This window comes from Chaetodon auriga, chromosome 9 (genome assembly GCF_051107435.1).
Source record: "Chaetodon auriga isolate fChaAug3 chromosome 9, fChaAug3.hap1, whole genome shotgun sequence".
In the NCBI taxonomy this organism is placed as follows: Eukaryota; Metazoa; Chordata; class Actinopteri; order Chaetodontiformes; family Chaetodontidae; genus Chaetodon; species Chaetodon auriga.
In genome coordinates this window covers 4,214,215-4,235,031 of record NC_135082.1, presented here as the reverse complement: position 1 = coordinate 4,235,031, position 20,817 = coordinate 4,214,215, and the positions used below count along the sequence as shown (strand labels likewise).

Below are 20,817 nucleotides of genomic sequence, written 5' to 3'. Positions count from 1 at the left end.
GAGTATTTAACTGTACATCTTTGGTTGTAAACCAAAGTATTGGACAAATTGAAATTTTGATTTAATAGTTGCACTAGATGCACTAGCATTTGAACAAATTAACAGAGCTGCTGATTTACTGGTGAGGAAAGTCCCTAAGATTGATACAAGATATGATCTGGATATTCATGGAGGATAGAGGATAATTCAAAATGTTTTAGCGATGCCCTGAACCCAACATTAATATCAAATGTTTACTTTTATTATTATTATTATTTTTTATGTTTTTAGTATTTCAGTAGTGTCTTCTATGCTTTTTTACTTTAATATTTTCTTGCACAGAAATTTTGGCCTCAATCAATACTACATTTTCCATTTTTAAACTGTTTTCATTGCTGTAGTCTGTCAGTATTTTTTCTGCAAATTTTCAATTTTCAGGGTGTTTTATTTTCTGAATTTCACTCCAGGGATAGAAAGTCATCTCTGACATCAATGGATTTGCAAGCGGCATTGAAGATTTCTCGAGTGAATTTTTCATGCAAAAACATGCAGCCAAGATGAAGATGTGGATTGTTTATCTGTGCCTGAGCAATGGATGGATGCAAACAGCCTCCACAGCTGATGTAACCCCCGCACCCTCCCAGGCACCAGTGACACCCACTGAAGATGAGAGCGCCCAACTGGTGGTAAAATAAACAGCATTAACATTTATAAAGGAATGGAAATTCTGAAATGAAAAAATGAAAAGTGACCTGTGAATCAGTGTGAATCAGTGTGCGCACATCTGATTCTAACGCTGAGCTTATTTATATCAAATCATTTAAAGAGGACATGCCTAAATATTCGATCTATGCTAATTAGCACTAGCATGTGCAACATGACGTAAAGTGGGTGACTATTTTCCAGGATTTTGTGTCTGGATTTTGAGTTTGGGTCTCAGATATTCCAACTCACCTGATGATGTAAGTACAACTGATTTGTGCACCTGAATGAGTGAATCTTGAATCCAAATGTGCCCCCGTCAAACACCTCCTCATACCTAAATGAATGAATAGGTTGATTGGCAGTGAGTTCCAAAGCCCCCCCCCAAAAAAACAAAAAAAAAAAACCATGATCATTGGAGAGCAGTTTGGTTAAGTTTAGGCACCAAAAGTAATTGATTAGATTTAGGAAAAGATCATGGTTTGGGTTCAAATACGTACATTATTACATTACTTATGATGTAGTTACATACGCTCAGACCTGTGTTTTCTACGCTCAGCCATCTATCCCAGAATTGATTCTTTAGCCAGGACCATAATTATTATTATAGTTTGAGTTGCTTAAACAAACATTTTACATGCAGGGCTGACATTTTTGAAGACCCTCTTTAAGATGACGATCTGCTCTTCTCTGCTCATAGGATTGGCTGACGAAGTATGGCTACCTCCCACCCTCGGATCCCTCCACTGGTCAGCTACAGGCATGGACAGCTGTCACTAATGCTGTCAGAGCCATGCAGAGGTTTGCAGGCCTCAAAGACACCGGAGTGATAGGTGAGGATTACGGACGGTGGCAGTGAAAAGCTGTATGCTTTGCTGTCAGACCCAACTAGTTGATGTTTCAGCTCCTTCGTCTTGAATCTGGTATTCTATATGTGACTTCTTGAGTCTCCTCTGGTTTTTCCCATGCCTTGATGTGTTCAGATGAGGAGACAACGGCGCTGATAAACAGTCCACGCTGCTCGTTACCTGACCAGGATGAACCATCCAAATCACCAGCCAATCAAGAAGGGAGAAACATGAAGAAAAGGAGGAGAAGGGCTATCTCCATGTGGGCACGCAGGAACATTAACTGGAGGTTGGGTGAAATTATTTTAATTAGAATACTGAATTTAGGCTTAGTTGGGCCAACAAAGTTTACTTCTGAGTGCATTAAATGGCAACTGGACTTGCTTGAGGTTCTAGAAGACGTTTCGAGAAGCGAAGAGACTTCTTGATTTCTAACTGACTGGCGGGGAGTCACAGGCGTTTATCCTCTTGCAAGGCTGTTCACACCTTGGGAGTCATTAGGGTCACATGAGTCAAGGTGTGAATAGGTGTTAAGCTTCTGGGGGAGGGATCTCAGGACTGCATTGTAATTGTATGTGAAAAGGATTTAACTGTGCAACACAAACACTCTTATATTTGTAGGTTGCGTTCACACCCCTCCTCTTCACATCTGTCGCGGGAAATGATACGCTCGCTGGTCTTTTATGCTTTAAGAGTGTGGGCAGAACCAACACCCCTGGAGTTCCATGAGGTTGGTGTATTTGTTTGATGCTGCATTAATGGCATATGGGATAGAGTATTAATGTAATGTCCTACAGGCCTTGTAGAAAGCCATGCTATGCTGCACATACTTTCCTGAATTTGCTGTGAAAGTCACCATCATACCTCTCCATTCTATTTCCCTCTGTCTTCAGGTTGGCAGTCCAGAGGCAGCCGACCTACAGATAGACTTCCTCCATGGTTACCACGGTGATGACTATCCCTTTGATGGGGCAGGTGGTGCAGTCGGCCATGCTTTTTTCCCATCAGACCCTGCACGGGCAGGAGGAGTTCATTTGGATGCAGAGGAGGAGTGGACATTCAGACAGCCAGGTGGAACGATGTTAAAAAAACATCTGTACAGATCAGCATCTAATATTATTACATGTTTAGTGAACAGTGACCTCCAAGCTTTAAACACATTCTGCTGGTAATTGTTGCCACATCTGATGGGATGGATGACATGCACTTTGCAATGAAAACAAAAAAGAACAAGTCCTTCTATAACTGACCTCCCTGATTCTGCATCACGTCTCACGACAGCAGTACCTCTACTGTCCAATCTTTCAGGTCAAAATGTCCTTTTTACCAACACTTTGGTCCAATGCAAGGTATCTTGAAAAGTAATCCCAGGATTTTCATAACATTTGCTATGTCATGGTCCCAAGAGGATAAATCCTACTGATTTTGGTGACACCTTGGCAATCTCTCTGTTGTCCTCAGGACATATTTCTGATTTGTACAGAAAATATCTAAGAATGGCTACATGACCTCTGTTCGTTACAGTTAGTCATTCACTCCAGTTTCCTCCAGGCATTACGATCATACCTATGTTCAGTGCCAGTGCAGGGAGTTGTGTACTCTTTATGTGGCGAGTTGGAATTAAGGGTTTGGAGGTTGAGGGTGGTAGTTGGGCTTGTCATGTATGTGCTTTTAAACCATACCATATTGACCATTTTGAGGAAAAATATCATCTAATAACGTTGGCATTGGACATAGAAAATGTTGTCATTGAATGTACTCCAGGGTTTTGCAGAATTGATGTTCTTGTCTGGCTTTACAAAGCAAATAATAAATAATATAAAAAATACTGTAGAAAAATAATAATACAATAAAAATTGGGAACATTTTAAGGCAACAAATTGAGTGAGGTTTAATTTAATTTTGTGACTTTATGCTTTGAGCTTATCCAATCGAAAACCTTTTACTTACTCATAGTAAGAGTATCATATTTATGCCACATTATCACAGCTCAGAATGTCTGCCTCTGCGTAATTACTCTAAGTTCAGGCAACAATGAGTGTGGTTGTGTGGTCTGTCTGACAGCTCCGTCTTGTAGTGTGAAATGAACACTGCATGCTTTAGAGCCTGCCTGCAAGGCTTCAGGTCAAATCAGACATTGCCCCCATCACAATCACCCCTACCAAAAATAAAAGATAAATCTGAGTATCAGACACCATTGTGCCTTCTGACCAGCTCAGCTCATCACTGTCTTTATGTCTCTGTCCTTCTCTCTTTCCCTCTTCTTCCTTCCCAGCCTCTGAAGGCACTGATCTATTCACAGTGCTGGTCCATGAGTTTGGCCATGCACTGGGCCTTGCTCACTCCTCATCCCGCCACTCAGTGATGAGGCCATACTACCAGGGTCCTGCTGGAGACCCTCTCCAGTACACTTTGGGACCCCAAGATCTGGAGCACATCACCCAGCTCTACGGTAGACAGCCCTTTCTCCCACCTGTGTGTCAGAATGTCTCTTGTGAGAATTTAGGCTGGAATCTGTTTTGGTTACATGATGATTAATCCTTGTTGGCATGGAAGGATGCATAGAGTTCAAGAAGCACACCACAGATTTTAAAATCATCACAGACAGAAGACTATTTTTATGAGTTTATTTGTCAGGGACAATGCAAATAACATGGTTAATCCCTGGTTTGGCTTTTCTACTTAAAAGAGTCATATCATCATTACCAAGAGTCCATTAGTAAAATCAAGCATGTAATAAATATGTGTGTGTGTGTGTGTGTGTGTGTGTGTGTGTGTGTGTGTGTGCATAATGTCCATGAGTCTGAGTGCACGCAGTCTTTATAAGCATGTGGGTATGATTGTCTGTGTGTATCTGCTCTTTTGTCTGTATGTGCATGTGCACAAGTACATGATCAGTGATCAGTGACTGCAGGTTTGCTTCGTTATTATGACTTAACATCTTCACACAAAAGACGTAAGAGTGGAGCTTTTGTGAATAGATGAGGACAGCTGTGAACCAGTTGCATGGACTGACTTCTGGTGTGTTGTCGAGGAAGTACAGACATAAAGTGCCACTTGTTGTCAGTTTTATTAGCTCAGATGCTCATGTGAAAGCCTTGTATTGTAAAGAATCAAAGGGGAAAAAACAGGAAATTCTATGCAATCAAATGTGTGACTGCATTTTTATTTAACAAGACTCATTCTTAATAATTCCTTCATTTTGCCTGCCCAGAATGTGATTTATGCTTCCTCCAGCTCATCAACAGCTCTCCAGACAGACAGCTGTGGGCTTGGAAATGCAAACCGCTGTTCAAAGGCATCAGCAGCACGAGGATCATGCAGCTGATCTGTTACTTTTAATACATTCTCCCACTTGGCTTCAGGGCTCCTGTTGCAGTTTCTGGAGGGTGTTTTGTCACAGTTGCTCTTCTTTATGGAAGCTGACACTGAGTGTAGTTATTGGACAGTTGATCCACCACTTTGGTCCAGACAAATGTATCGCAATGGCTGTTCGATGTATTGCCATGAAGTCTTGTACAGATATTCATGGTCACTAGAGGATAAATCACACTGACTTTGAGTGATCACTTTAAGTGATACCCTGAATTCTTTTCATCTAGGGACACCATAAGTGGCCCATCCCTGACTTTTTAATCAACTTTTCATACAGACATTCATAGTTCCCAGAGGATGACCTGATGATCCCTTAACCTTTCATCTTGTGCCATCATCAGTTCACATTTTTAAGTTGTCCAGCACTTTGGTTAAGATGTTGTACATGGGAAACATTCTACCTGCTAAACATCAGCATGTTGACATTGTCATTGCGAACATGTTCGCATGCTGATGTTAGCATTTAGCTCAAGGCACACACTCAGGATAGCCTCACAGAGCTGCCATCTTAGCTGCAGACTCTGAGTCCTGTTAAGTTTTGTTTAACTGTATCGTTATCCCAACATAACAGACTTTACTTTCTGTTAATCAAGGAACAACTGTTTTGTGATCCCTTTTTTCCCCTCGCGTGATCCCACCACTGTCTCAGAAACACTACGAACTTTGTTTTCTTGTCATAATCATTAACTCACGACCTTTAGCTAAACTGCAATAAATATATACAAACTGATCCTGTTGGTCATCAATAATCTGTAGACACATAAGATGATTTCTGCCAAGTATTCTGGCACTCACATATAAGAGTGGCTGTTAAAGGTATTGTGACCAAACGAATGTGCAATCTTGAGATTGTTTTATGGGTTGTTATAAATGATTAGGACATCAGAATCTATGAAACCTTCTAATCCACTGATCACTGCAAAAGATAGGATGTTTGGAGAAATCATGAAATAATTATAGCATTACAAAGGATGAAAAAACAATGCACGATGCATGTACTTCAGAGCTGGAGGTCTTGGCAACTGTTTGTGGTCATGTCTGCAGTCTCATCTGAGCGGACCACTGCACCTTTTTATGAGCCCTATGATCCATGACTGTATATTTTTACGATCTGACTGTGCCGTCACATCTACTTTATCTTTTATGGCTGGAGAGTCATTAACCGCTTGTATTGTCATTAGGTTTAAATGTGATTTTTGATTTAGGTAAAAGAAACCAGCTCCTGGCAACTGATGCTCCTCGTCTCGCTCCAGAGCCTCAGTTGCGCCACAGAGGCCACCACCGTCATCACAGATATGGGTATGACTGACAAGATTCGGATATAATCTATTTTATCTTCAGGGTGGAGCTACATGATCTCTTAACAAATGCTAAACACATCAGTATAAAATTGTGTACAACTATTTTCAGGTTTAGTCTTAGCCCTGATGTCAAAAGTCCATGTTAGTTTGAGTCATATTTAATCAGCCTCACCGTCTGCCTCTTTGAGTAACTAAAACTGTTGGCATTTCCCTCATCAAAAGATAAGTCATCAGAAATGACAATAAACTTATCAAATGTGTGTAGCACTTATACTGTGCACCTTAGCATGGATAGCATGTCAAACAGTCCAAATGACACAAACCTTTCTCAAGCAAGAGGTTCTCCAATGTAGACAGCTGGGCTACTTACTTTTAAGCTCAGCTTCCTCATGCAAGCAACGTGCCAATAATACATTACACAATGCTACACCACTGCCTTTTGTAACTTTGTTGGCTTATGTTAACAAAGTTAAAAGGTAATCTAACATTATTAAACATCTTATCCGTCACACTACCCCCGTTTCTTCGTGGTGCGCCTTGAGACATTTTCAGGTTTGGAGTATTCTTCCCAGCTAATTTGTAGCTACAGGGCTTCTCTCCCGACAATAACATTATGACGCACTCACTTTTGAAGTGGGTCCAAACAGTGACCTGTTTTTTCCTACCATCTGTTGCTATCATGTGATTATCGCTTCTTTTTTTTAAGTCAGTTTCATCTCATCAATTACTCATTTTTGCCATAGAAATGATTAATTTGTTCCCTCAGTTTTTACTATGGAAACATTGCATGAGATAGTATTAATTATTAAGTATTGATCGTATTCTACATGAAACTCTACGACTAGCTAAGTCTCCTTCTGTGTTTTCTCGCTTCAGTCCCTTCATAGATCGCTGTAACACCAGTTTTGATGCTGTGGCAAGGATCCGAGGAGAAACCTTCTTCTTCAAAGGTCTGAAGACACCAGAAACTCACTTGTTAGGCATGTCAGATCAGAAAATGGTCAGTGGTGCTCAACCATTCCTTATCTTCTCCGTCTTGTATGTGTCATACCTCCAGGTCTAACGATGTGGCGAGTTAATGGTGGCGGCTTGGTGTCTGGTCGCGGTGCTTCCGTCAGGAGGCTGTGGAGGGGTCTACCAACTGACCTACCTCATCTTCACGCTGTGCTGGAGAGACAGTCAGATCATGCCATCATCTTTATCAGTGGTATATTCCAATAATGTCAATACAGTATGAATGTGAATTATGTTGACATCATATCCTATACAAGCATTTGGAACTTCAGTTTGGAGATTTGAGACTCCCTCATTAGAGACATGCATCAATGAATGAATTAATCAATGAGTTAATTTGTTGGAGACAGAAAATAGACGTAAAGGGAGACTTACATATGGGCTCAAAACAGACAAAACAAAGCAATTTTTTTGATAAATGTGGACTGAATCAGGAAACTGACCAACTAAGATTTCTAGGTCTTGTCTTGCTGCAGGTTCCCAGTTCTGGCTGTTCAGAGATCTGTCCCTGCAGGAAGGCTACCCTCAGCCCCTGTCTGTCCTCAGGATGGGGATGAGTTTAGCTGAAACGGATGATGATGATGAGGAGGAGCTAGAGGCAGCAGCAGGGAGGTGGGGCCTGGTCTGGGACCCAGAGGAGGGCCCCGTGTGGGGGAAGATGAGAGGTGCTGAGGAAGAGAAACAAGAAGACACCTGGACTCAGCTGCTTAGAGAGGGTGTCAGTGGCATCATCAGAGACAGCGATGGTGAGGACAGGAATCATGTTTGTATTTATCATGTGAGATGCATCTGTCCTCATAAAGACCACATGTCCTGTTAAGCTGAAAAAGATGAGGTGAGAACATTCTGTTGGTTCTCACTTTGACAATGGTTCAGTTTGTGAATGCAGGAGTTAATTAGGTGAGATTATTTAAGGATGAGAGCTTTAGTTAAAGCCTTAATTCTTGGCCATAAATTTCAGCTAAATTCACATACATAATGCAAGAGTGAGTTTTATTGCTGACAATTGGTATAATCTGTGTGTTTATGTGGCGAGGAGGTGGTAAAAAGGATAGATGCAACTCCTAATATTACTAACGAGCTCGACAAGGCCACACAGGTTTGTGGTTACTCAGAGCACGAGACGAGGTTCCAAATTTAAAATACAATTTATTAAATATTCATATTTTCTAAAAAAAACAAAAAAAAACAAAACAGTACTAAAACCCATTCACACAAAGAAAGGGGCAAATCTAATCAGGGCTGAGGCCGAAGTGGATTGGCGAAGGCTAGTGCAGGGGAGGGATCCACCAAAAAAAGAAAAAGCACACGTGGCAGACACTCTAAGTGAAGAAAACCCACTCCCAGGGACACAGCAAGACAAGACGGGGGGTGCCACCACACGGTCACCAGCACCGCCACCACCGGCCTACAGCAACTGAAGAGGGAGAAAATAAAACAGATTAATAAAGTTGCAAACACCAGAAAGAAAGAAAACCTAACAAAACTACAATTTGTGGGCAGGTCACGGACTAAACAATATATCAAATAAAGACTGCCCGGTATAACCAAAGAAAATTAAAATAAAGAAAACTAAACTCAATTACCTCATTACAGAAAACAACTCGGAATTAACAAAATAGAATTACATAAATAAAATCGAAAGAAACCCAAGCACATTATTAAAATAAATAAATAAAATAAAATGAGACACACACATTCAATCACTCATTCAACATAAAAGGGATCAGTCCCGGTAAAGAAAAAAAATAATCGCGCCCGGTCCTGGCGTGCGGCCGAACAATCCCCTGACGGCCACAGGACGCCGTAACGGCAAGCAGCAGCAGCGGTCCAGTGAGGTGGTTACAATAACACCTAATCCAGAAAATACCGTTAGCAATTACTAAATGGGCTAAAATTGGTACGGCTGCATGTTGCACATACATAACTTTTTTTTTTAGCAGCAGACACTCACACACTCACGGAGCAGCACACAAACAGTCGCCCTACAGCACAACAGAAATGCCTTAAGCATTACAACCAGACAAAATGACCAGCGTGGTGAAGTAGCGTACGGCCACACCTGTCGGGCACGCAATTTCTGACCTGGAAGTGACACAGGTGACGATGGGAGCGCAGAGGAAGAGACGGTCGGCGGACTACCGCTTTTATACCGGCGCCCCTCAATGCGTAACGGAAACAACGGTAACCAAAAACGCTCATCCTGCTACATTTACGACTGAAAATAACGCCCTAGCTTACGCTGTTTATTTTATGCTGCTGTTTACAGGAATTACAGGTGGAAACAAACCTTGTAGAGTAACTGAACACAATCTGATAATGTGGTTGTGCTGCCAACTGGTGGCGACAACATGCATGCTCACTAAAAATGAGAATGGGCCCAGTGTAACAGTATTAACAGACCTGTCAATCAAGAGGAGAGTGATACCTACACATGAAAGAGAACAAATCTTTCCCTTACATCTTTATACAGTTAGATGAAGGAAAAATAACTTATCACTATAAATCTCACCTAAGAACATTACCTCAAGCTTCTGACCGAGGATGGGGCGTTATTTTAAAGAATGATGAGATATAGATATAAATGAGATAACCTGTGAAAGTCATCAGTAGGATGCTATGCTATCACAAGTCAGGACTAGTTAGTGAGCCAGAAGGTTAAACAACCAGATCAAGGGATTATTGAGGTTTATCTGATACTAACTGTTTTGCAAAGCAAGTTATAGAGAGCTGCAAAAGATCTACAAATATGTAAGTTGCTGGCTTTGAAAACTTCTCTCCGTCTTCTCCAGGCTCCATCTATCTCTTCAGGGGAGACTCCTACTGGAAGTTTACATTTCCAGGCTCCTCATTGCAGGATGGATACCCACGGTCCTCTGCTGCAGACTGGCTGGACTGTTCTGATTCCTCCTCATCCTCCCCTGTGGCAGATGACCTCTCCTTGTCTCTGTCTCCACCTGTAGGAAGACAGGAGCTCAGGGATCAACTGGGGGAGGAGAGAGAAAAGGTTGAAGCAGGAGAAAGGAGGAGGGACAGAAATGGAAATAGACAACAAGACATACAGGACAGAGGTTCACACATCTGGACTCAATGCACCTGCCAGAATGGAGCTCTTGGTTGCAGGACGACATCTGCGATTGCTGTCTTGCTAATTACATGTACAGTTCTGGCTATGTAAAGCTACACAAGGCAATAAATTAGGTGTCTGATCAGAATAAATCAAGGGGCACATGTAAGAGAAGAGCAACTCACTTAGAGTGAGAGAGGATCAATACCACTCTCACACCTGTGTGCTCAGTACAGGTCTCTGTATGGCGTTCAATATGGAGTCTGCAGGCTTTTGCTTGCAGATTTGAGGAGCAGGCTACAGAGGTCTGCAATACTAATTTCTATCTATCTCCACACCAGCAGACTTATTTTCATTTTCTCATTTTCTGACATTAAGTCTTCAGGCCCAGCCTCCATTGAAAAAAGTGACACCACCTGAAGACATTTATCAGACTTCACACAGCTCCCTCACACAGAGGCTTCGTACAACTTTTTACATATGTAGTAGAACCCCCCAAGACCCGGAAACACACTGTGGCATGTGAAGTCAGTGGAGTTCCCCTGTTTCATATCCACTTTAAGATATCCAGTTTCTTTCATCTCCACAAAGAGAGCAATTAAGCATATTTGTCATTATCTTGAACAATCCATTTTAATTCCAGTATTAGGTACTGTCACTGGTATGGTAAGAACCCCACGCATGAAATGACTGAACGTATGGATCCGCACTGCAATTACCTGAGCACACACAAACGGCAGACTCATTTGTGATGAAGTGTCATTGTAAAGCTATTTTGGCCCTAATGAAGCCCTTTTCATTAAAAATGTGTAAGTTCTAAATATCTATGATAAAAGCTTTTTCAGAAACTGATCTTCTTCTTGGATGAAAGTGCTTTCACATTGTGAATCACACAAAGATGTTTTGTCATTCGAAGTTCTTGCTGATACAGAGATAGCATTGTAGTCAGTTCCTACTATGCTGCACACACTTCTGGGATTTTTTGATCTCTAAAGACGATGTTTCTGTTCACCTCAGTTGTGTTGGTCAGAGCTGATATGTATACTCTAACTGATTGATGTGGACTTTTCATCTGATATGAGGGTGGTTATGATCATAATGAACTATACCCTCTTTAAGGATTTAGGATGGAGAGGTTTAAGCTTGTGATCTTTTGTCAAAGCATATTGTAGACATGGTGTTGTCACACCACTCTTTATGTTGCATAAGGGCATCCGAGGCACAGTCATACATACATACACACACAGCAACATCTGCTCCATTGTCTTTCTGACATTCTTAGTGTATAGACGTAGTTTACATCACATCATTTTATTTCAATTATGTTTGGTTCTTTCTGTGCAAATGTCTATCCAAACAATGTCAATCCATAATAAAATCAGCTCGAGAAACACTTAAGTCATGACATCAATATAATGTTAAAAGCCCATGCTCACGAGAGAGTCAGGAGAGCACATGTGATGCTCTCTGCGTTCGAGGTGGAGATGGATGTAGCTGGAAGCCAGTTAGCTCTATTTTAGGATGTTCCCTGTGTTTTGGTATTTATATTTTCCTCTATGACAGCCACAGGTTGGCGCACACAAGAACAAATTGAGGACAATGTATGCATTTTAAAACTTGTACCAATCAATATTTTTATACTAAAAACTGTGACTGTAATGTGAAAAGGGCTGTTGATGTTGTTGAACCCACTCAATTCTGCAGTTCTCCTCAGCTCCACAGAGTGTTTCAGAGGAAGGACCAGAGGTGTTTCCACTGAGGAAAGCCTGCCTTTACGTCTGTCTGCATTTCGGTTCAACATCTGATTTTTCATTTTTAGTGACACAATTTATACACTAAATGTTCATTTAACTGTAAATCCAACACAAAACCATGGATTGATGTATGGCAGTGACATCTAATGGTTACGGCATTCATACGCAATTGCATATATACTTACCAGACAGTTTGGGGTCTGGTTCATAAGTGAGGGAAAGATGGAGCGGGAGATTGACGCGTGGGCCCACCTGTTGCTGTGAACAAGGAGCTGAGCCTGGAGATGAAGCTCTCAAAGTGCCAGCCCATTCAAAACAAGGATGAGGAGCTCAGACATCCAGAAGACACTTTGGGTAGAACTGCTGCTCCTGTGTGCTGAAAACAGCCAGCCTGGTTCAGGCGTCTGATTAGGATGCTTCCTGGAAACCATAGGTATGGATACAGAAAAGGAAAATCTATAGCTGAAGACACAAGTGAAACAAGTTTACCTTGTTAGGAAACTTTCTGTTATCGCTCTCACTTAAATAAAATGGGCAACACTTTAGAGGATGGCTAGTTCTAGTTAAAAACCTGCATTGTGAACTAACTGTAAACAGTTTAGAGCAGCTTGATTGAGACACGTGTAGAGGGAATTACAATAATCAATATGCTAGAAAATAAAAGTGTGGATCAATAGTTCAGGATCTGTAGAAGGCAACATACATCTAAGTTTTATTTTATTTCTTAGCTGTAAACAGGACTGGACAAGCTTATAACATGCTGGTCACAAGTCATACTGATCAGAGATGATACAAAGGTTCCTAGCAGCAGAGGAAAAGTTATCAGGACCTATTGGAAGAATTTCTGTTCAGTAGGGGTTTAGGTGGAGGAAATGAAGAGACATCGATTGTTTGGTGGCAGCTAAGCCATCATGGACAGAGGACAGTTGATTCAGGTTATTTATTTTACCAGTAATTAATTAATTAATTAATTCTTTACTGTAGATATTTTAACTAATGAGTATTTATTGTAATGTTGCATATGGTAAATTCCCTGAAAAATACAACCTGCTCTACATGCAGGTGATTTTAGCCTGTTGGAGAAGCTAATATTGATGTTAGCCTTGTAACACCAGGTGAGACAGACTGTAATGTGATATATCCTCTGGAATCCAACAGAAAACATGAACCTTTCTCATGTTGCTGGTGAAGGTGTTGATTTCCGTGAACCATGTGGCGCTTTAACTCAGAAAAACACAACAATACTGTTACATCATTAACAAACACAAAACTAAAAACCCATAAATAAATAAAATACATCAAAATAGCACAAAGACACAAAAACGTATCAAATGTTGAATCTGAGAACAGTTTTTGAAAGTTATGTCCTCGTTTGAAATTTGGAACATTTCAATAAAGTTGGGACAGGGTCATGTTTACCACTCTGTTGCATCACCTCCTCTTTTAACAAAACTCTTTAAGCTTTTGGGAACTGAGGAGACCACTTGCTGTCATGTTGAAAGTGGAATGTTTTCCTACTCTTGCCTGATGTATGATTTCACCTGCTCAACAATTCAGCGTCTCCTTTGTCATGTTTTACATTGTGGGACTGCAGGCAGGCCAGTTTAGCACCTATACTCATGCTACAGAGCCATGCTGTTAGAATACATGCAGAACGTGGTTTGACAAAGTGTTCGGTGAAAAAGACATTGGCAGCACATGTTGCTCCAAAACCTGTATGTATCGTTCAGCATTAATGGTGCCTTCACACATACCATGTTCACCAGTGCACCCCCACACCATCTTGGATGCTGGCTTTTGAACTGTGCACTGATAACAAGTCAGATGGTCCCTCTCCTCTTCAGCCCAGAGAACACAGAGGCCAGTTTTCCACTTCACCTCAGTCCATCTTAAGTGTGCTTGGACCAGAGAAGTTGGGGGCATTTCTGGATCTGGTTTATATGCGGTTTGGTCAAGTGATGGTAGAGTTTCAGCTTGGATTTGTGGATGCAGCGATGTACTGTGTTCAGAGAGGATGGTTTTTGGAAGTGTTCCTGAGCCCATGCAGTGATGTCCACTACAGAATCGTGTCTGTTTTCAATGCAGTGCTGTCTGAGGGCCTGAAGATCACAGCCAATATTGGTTTTCAGCCTTGTCCCTTGCATACAGAGATTTCTTCAGATCCTCTGAATCTTTTAACAACATTATGTACTGTGGACATTCTTTGTAATTTTACACTGAGAAACATTATTCTTAAGTTGTTGTACTATCTGCCAGCGCAGCCTGTCACAGAGTGGGTGAGGTCCTCCGTATCTTTACCTCAGAAAGACTCAGCCTCTCTGGGAGACTCTTTTTACGCCCAACCATGTTACTGACCTGTTGTCAATTAACCTAATTCATTGTGTGATGTTCCATGAACTTTTTTGAAACGTGCTGTGGCATCAAATTCTAAATGAGTACATCATTTTCTTAAAACAATGAAATTTCTGTTTCAACATTTGACATGTTGTCTTTGTGCTATTTTCAATTAAATACAGGCTTTCAGTGTTTTACAAATCATCACATTGTTACGTTTCTAATTACACTTCACACAGTGTCTCAACTTCTTAGGAAATGGGGTTTTAGTCCAGAAACCAGGTCATGTTCATGAAAAATAGATAAAAACAGAATGCAATCATTTGTAAATGAACTGTGTTTGCCAACAACAGTTTTACAAAGTGTTCCTGAGTCCACGTAGTAATCTCCTGTGGTGAACTTCCCTCCATCCTTGTTTGTGAACGACTGAGCCTACCAATCAACCTGTTTACCTGTGGAATGTTCCAAACAGGTGTTTTTGGAGCATTCCACATCTTTCCCAGTCTTTAGTTGCTTGTGTCCCAACCTGTTTGTGTTTGAAACGTGTTGCTGCATCAAATTCAGAAAAAGCATATATTTACAAAAATCAATGAGGTTGATGAAGTCAAACATTAAATATATTGTCTTTGCACCTTTTCAGTTGAGAATATGATAGAAAGGATTCACAAATGATCACTCTTAATGATCAGTTTTACGGGCTAATCCTTTTAAACATTTATTCTGAGAGTATAATTACTTATTTGCAAAGAGAGAGATAAGTCACACTGTATCCAGATGTTCATGGTGGGTCATCTCACTAGTCTGGGCTGTCTGACACAGTGCTATCACACTGCAAAGATCACTCTGTTATTACTGATATTAAAGCATTGTGTGGCTACTTATGACAGGCTCACACTCTCACTTTGAGATAAACCTGTTAACATGTGACTTGCAAACCTTTCAAGTGCCCCATTGTTGTTTACACATGACCTAAAGGTTACATCAGTGAGGATCTTAGTCTCTTGAAATATCTTGACCATCAGTGTGATTATCTCCCAAAGGTCTTCTCTGTATTTTCTTCTCTGTTGTTTGCAGAGTCATTTCAAGTGTTAAAATATGAATAGATGGCTCTCCACTGTCAGCTTCTGATGCAGCAGTCATGCTTTTTGTCCAAATGAATTGTAAAAAATATAATAATAGCAAATTCTCTGAGAGGGAAAGTCACATTAAAAACACATTCATCCGGTGGCACGGTGGCAACACTGTCGCCTTACAGCCCGGGTTCGATTCTCGCTGCGGGCACCAGGGGTGTGTCCTCCACCACCTCCTGCTTGAGGAAAAAGGCCTTTCTGTGTGGAGTCTGCATGTTCACCTGGGGTATCCTCCATAAAAAATATACCCCCACTAAAAAGATCATCACCTGACCAACGGTGACAACGAGCTGGGTCCCCGGGCGCCGGTTTGGCTGCCCACCGCTCCTGGTCTGCCGTGGAGGAGGGACAAAGCGGAGGATAAATTTCACCTTGTGTGCAGTGTCCTGCATGTACTGCATGTACATGTGTGTGACGAATAAAGGGGAATGTCTCCCCCCGATTCTTCTTCTGAGGATAACTAAAAATATACAGATCAATAGAATGTTTTTTTCAAAATAGACAATGACATATTGTATTATTCAGGTGGAAGGGTTCCTCAACTCCTTTTGTCCAAGGATCAAAATTCATCATTAAGAAAATTAATGATGGTTTTATGAGTCTGTCAGTGTGAGTCCTTATCTCAACAAAAGACAATACGACAGTTGACCAAAAAAATAAACCAATGTGAGGCCTCTTGCATCTAATGGACAAGCTTCGTGATTCTCTGTGACTATCTGTAGAGTGGATGAACTATGAATTGTGGACTTTTTGAATTTACCTCCCCAGTGTTTGATATGTTTGGCTCCCGATAATATTGGTACACACAAACCCGTAAAATCTCCTTTTCCATCATTAAACAAACCAAGAATGTATAAATATATTTGTTACTTCAAAAGTGAAAAGAGAAACAATTCATTTTCACAGCTTCCAAGAGTACCAAGTGCTTCTTCTGTCCAGCTAATTGTTTTGGAACAACATATTTATATTTACACACTCAAAGAAAAAAAAAAAGAAAAAAAAAACAGCAAATACATACGGATGAAACCAACAAACACTGACAACAACAATCAAACCATCAGGCTTAAAGCCCAAAGTGCTTCTGTTAACTAACATTTATATTAACAACCTTAAATGACAATGAAAACATAGCAAATCCTCATATTTAAGACTATCAAAGCAACAAAAAATTGTCACTTTGTCTAAAGAAAATAACTGAAACCATTAGGCTTTAAGCCAAAAGTGCTTGATCAGGCTTGATCAGTTCCCTTGGTTTGGAAAAGCAGGCAAGGGAAGCAAAATAAAGCAGCTGCCTCACGGCATCCAGTTAGCCAAGACGTCTTCTCATACCAGCTCCGTGAAAAAGAGCCAGTATATCTCCTCCCTCTGTCTTCGGACTGCTGTCTAATTAAGACGTCCGGCCGGTCAGGTCCGAGCTCCTTCACTCAGTTTCTCCTCTCGAACGGCGTTGTTTTCAGTGACTTCACTGAATTTTCTCCCTTCAGTTTCTCCTTTTTCGACTAGCTAATAATCTTGTTTGCTAATTACTCCGACACTCTGCGCTCAACGTCACTCGCTGGGCGGTTTTAATTACAGGCTAGTGGGTGAACAAACCGCTCGCTCTCTGCTGCCACCCCATGGCCGGTGGTGTGTATAGCGATCATAGGGAGAGCGCCTGCACCCCGCGGTCTCCTATCTCTTGTATTGAAGAGGAACGAACTGCGCATGTCAAAGTTATAACGGGAGTGATGTGTGCGCGGGAATGATGTGTGCGCCCTGGGCCGGATATATGTCAGCTGTTAGTAACTGTAGACAACGTAGGACATTTCTAATCTGACTATTAAGTGCAGATTTTACATTTTAGTAACTCTTAAAGACTATATTATTCATTTTGCCTTTTTAAAACATAGAATATACTTGTAAAAGTCATTTTAAAAAATGTTTCATTAAAGGAAGGGCTGTGTGATTCTACGTGATGTGAGACAGAGGGGACGGCGCCCTTGTGCCCTCTATCGGCCAGCCGCCACTGGTCTGGACTTTGAGAAGGCCTTTTCTACATGTTCTTTAACCATGTTAGTGCATTGAATAGGTTGTGGGAGTCATTAGGTTCTGTCAACACATTGTGACAAGAATGCAACAAAGCACTGACATTAGAAAGAAAATGCTTTTTTGAAGACGAATAACTTAAAAGCAAGTACTCCAGGGGAGAAATGCCCTAAATAATATACTTTATAATAGAAAAACACAGTCACAAGATGCTTTACACTAAAACAAATCCAAACAACATAAAAATACAACAGATAAAACTAAATTAGAACAATGAAGCATAAATAAATCAGTAAAAGCTGTTATGGAAAAAGCTAGCTTTTAAAAGTGATTCGAAAGAAGAGGCAGTACAGCTTTGTGCTCTGATCATCATTAAGTAAGTCATTCCAAAGTCCAGTAGGCCTGACTCCAAAGCTGATATTACCTTTTCTTTTGGGTCTAGATTTTGGAACGACAAAAAGGGTAACATCAAAAGTAATCAGTAATCAGGGCCTTAAAAGTAATCAGTAAAATTTTCTGATCCACTTGATAAGCAATGCAGAGCCTGTGCAGGGAAGCCAGAACCAGTGAAATATGGTCTCATTTCAAACTGAGTTTTGAGTCCGCTGTAAACAGAATAGGGTTTTTTTTTTTGTAGATGTCAGAGAGCAGAGAGGTACAATTCAAAGACATCTGCTTCAGAATGTCATGATTTTTGATGGGTTTCTGTTTCCTTAATATGGTTTGCAGGGTGACAGCTTACAAAAAAATTGTGTCATCTGCATAAAGGTGGATATATCAGTTGATGAGATTAAGTCATCCATGACTTTGGTTGAAATGTTGATCAGCAAAAGGCAACCATTTTGTCAACGGTCTGCCATCACTTTTTTGAAACCTCAACTGAAAATGAGAGATTTGACCTTAAACCATTTGTTTCCAGCTGTGCACATCGTAGGCAATACTAAAGTATGACAGTCTACGCTGGTGAGTGTTAACTCATCAATTTTATCACATTTGCTTGCTGAATTAAAGTCTGGATTGGCATATCTGGGCATGTATCATGACAACTTTTTATTTCTGTATATTGCATCCAGTGTGTGCTATAGATATCAACTGAAACCAGTCTTTGGAGTTATTATGGGATCACGTGGTCAGAGCCTGGGGTTGAAGGATGGAAATGACTGATAAATTATATTCTGAATTCTAAAAACTGCAAAAAAAAAAAAAAAAAAAAAAATATATATATATATATAAATATATATCAAACAATATTCCGTGCATCAAAGAAACTGCATACGTTTTTGATCAATGGTTTGTTTCAAAGCTGTGCCCTCGCACACTGGAACTCCCCCAGCTGGATTACCTAGCATTGAAAAGGGGAATCCTCAGATTCCGCATCATCAACGTGATTTACTGCAAGCTCAACACAGAGGCTGCTGTGGTTGCCCCAGTACACTCACAGAAACACCGGTAGTAAGATAAGCTGCATTCCTTCACGCTCACTTCACCTTCAGTAGTTTCAGATAGCATTAAGGAAAAACTCGGCTCAGGGTAAACATGGAACATACTGTACCTCACAGCTATGCCACTCAAACCAAAACTCCTTGACTGAAAGGCATTCACAATTCTCTATGTAATTACAGTTTATTTATAGATGTGTATAAAATGATGAGACATAAAAACACCTAAGATCTTAACAGGCCCAATCGCTCTGTGTGACAGAGTCATTGTCATAAAGAGAGGCATTGAGTAAACTGTGGAAATTCAGTGGAACACCGTGAATTTTCCCTCTCATAAACAGAGAGTGTGGTGGAAAACTGTGCTGTTGTGTTCAGACCTATCAGTCACAGCAGAGATAAGACAAGCCAGCTGCTTCTCTCTTCCTATCTCAGCCATCATATTGTTGCTGACCGCATAAATCCCATTGCACCTTTAAATTAGTCAGCCTTTCAGGGGTGAGACATAAATCGCTTTTTCAATTTTCAGATTGACTCAAGTTTTGGATGGGTTACAGGGCTCTTTCACTCGCCCAACCCATGAACCAAGTCACAAATCAAGACTAACAAAATTATCAGCCAAGGAGACATTTAATCTGTACAAATATAAATGAAATCATACATAATTTTTTCCACATGACAGATTTAAATCAAACAACACTTATTTTGAGATAAGGAGGCAAGGAGGTCTGAACTGGACAATCAGGGGTACAGGTAGAGCCGGGGACACAAGAGGCAGATAAAACAGCCACAGGAGACTGGTGTCACCCGGGACACCAAGTGGGAACCAGTAGCAGGATGGATGATATCATGTTTCAGTGGTGATTGGTGTTTGACAGGTGACATATATAGATAATTATTAGCCTAATACACTGGCACGTTAAGAACACGTTAGATTAAATTCACATGGGTGGGTGGATAGATAGATAGAATATTTCATGAGAAATATTTTAGATACTTTGTATAACTGTTTAGCAGGCTTTATACAAATATTTATCAATAAACAGCAGCATGAGGAATATATTACATTTAGGTAGATTTTTGAAGAAGAAGAAGAAGAAGAAGAAGAAGAAGAAACGTACTTTTATTATCACGTTACACAGTTAGTTGCACACTACATGCACACGCCATGCTTCCTGTGAAATTATTTTCTCTGTGTTTAACCCATCCTTGGTCCGTCCTTCCTCCGGCTCCAGCTTCCTCCTGCCAGCGGACAGCGCCCTTTGATGAGCTAAGTCTACATATAGCAGCACGGTTCCTGGATAATCCAGTGATGTTAATGAAATAACTCTTATTGTGTATTCATTTCAGTTGGTGAGCAGCAAAAGACAGTGCAGTATATTTAGCCGAATATTTTGTCATGACAAATGGCATCTTCATCAAAACCTACTAGACTGTCCTCTACTCACTGCTGTCACTGTTGGCTATTAAAATTTGCCAACCTGTCACAAACAGACTGTCCCTTTCTGACACTGTCTGTGTGCTCTCTAAGAGCTCTGTGGGTTAACATCAAGGACCCTCAGATGACCAGCTGAGACAGAGAGAACAATGCAGGCTGCTAAAACCGTATGTTACAAAGCACCCACAGACAATCATAGGCAGAGTTTGGAAACAGGAGGGACGTGTAATGTTGGCTACAGACACACTTTGGTTAACTTTACATGCAGTCAAGTTCATCTGATATTTGCAGATCTGCTCAGTTTCACACGGGAGTCCTCCTGATGTTGACCACTCAGCAACTTGCTCAAAGGATGACGAGAACAGATATACCAGATGGGTTTGGCTCTATTCAGAGCTCCAGACAGCAGCGAAG

General features: G+C 40.8%; 1 protein-coding gene across 2 annotated transcripts; it reads left to right on the top strand.

Annotated features, from left to right (window-relative positions):
- The first annotated feature begins 452 nt into the window (after positions 1-452).
- On the top strand, positions 453-11,808 carry mmp17b (matrix metallopeptidase 17b). 2 transcript variants are annotated; one of them, XM_076739375.1, is made up of 11 exons: positions 453-665; positions 1,382-1,514; positions 1,665-1,818; positions 2,151-2,259; positions 2,423-2,600; positions 3,805-3,981; positions 6,110-6,203; positions 7,082-7,155; positions 7,263-7,412; positions 7,696-7,965; positions 10,187-11,808. In XM_076739375.1, the coding sequence occupies exons 1-11, from the start codon at positions 516-518 to the stop codon at positions 10,369-10,371; spliced, it is 1,674 nt and encodes a 557-aa protein (XP_076595490.1). In that variant the 5' UTR covers positions 453-515; the 3' UTR covers positions 10,372-11,808. The 2 variants fall into 2 exon arrangements, with proteins under 2 accessions (XP_076595490.1, XP_076595489.1); XM_076739374.1 differs by having other exon boundaries at positions 10,012-11,808.
- Positions 11,809-20,817: the final 9,009 nt, after the last annotated feature.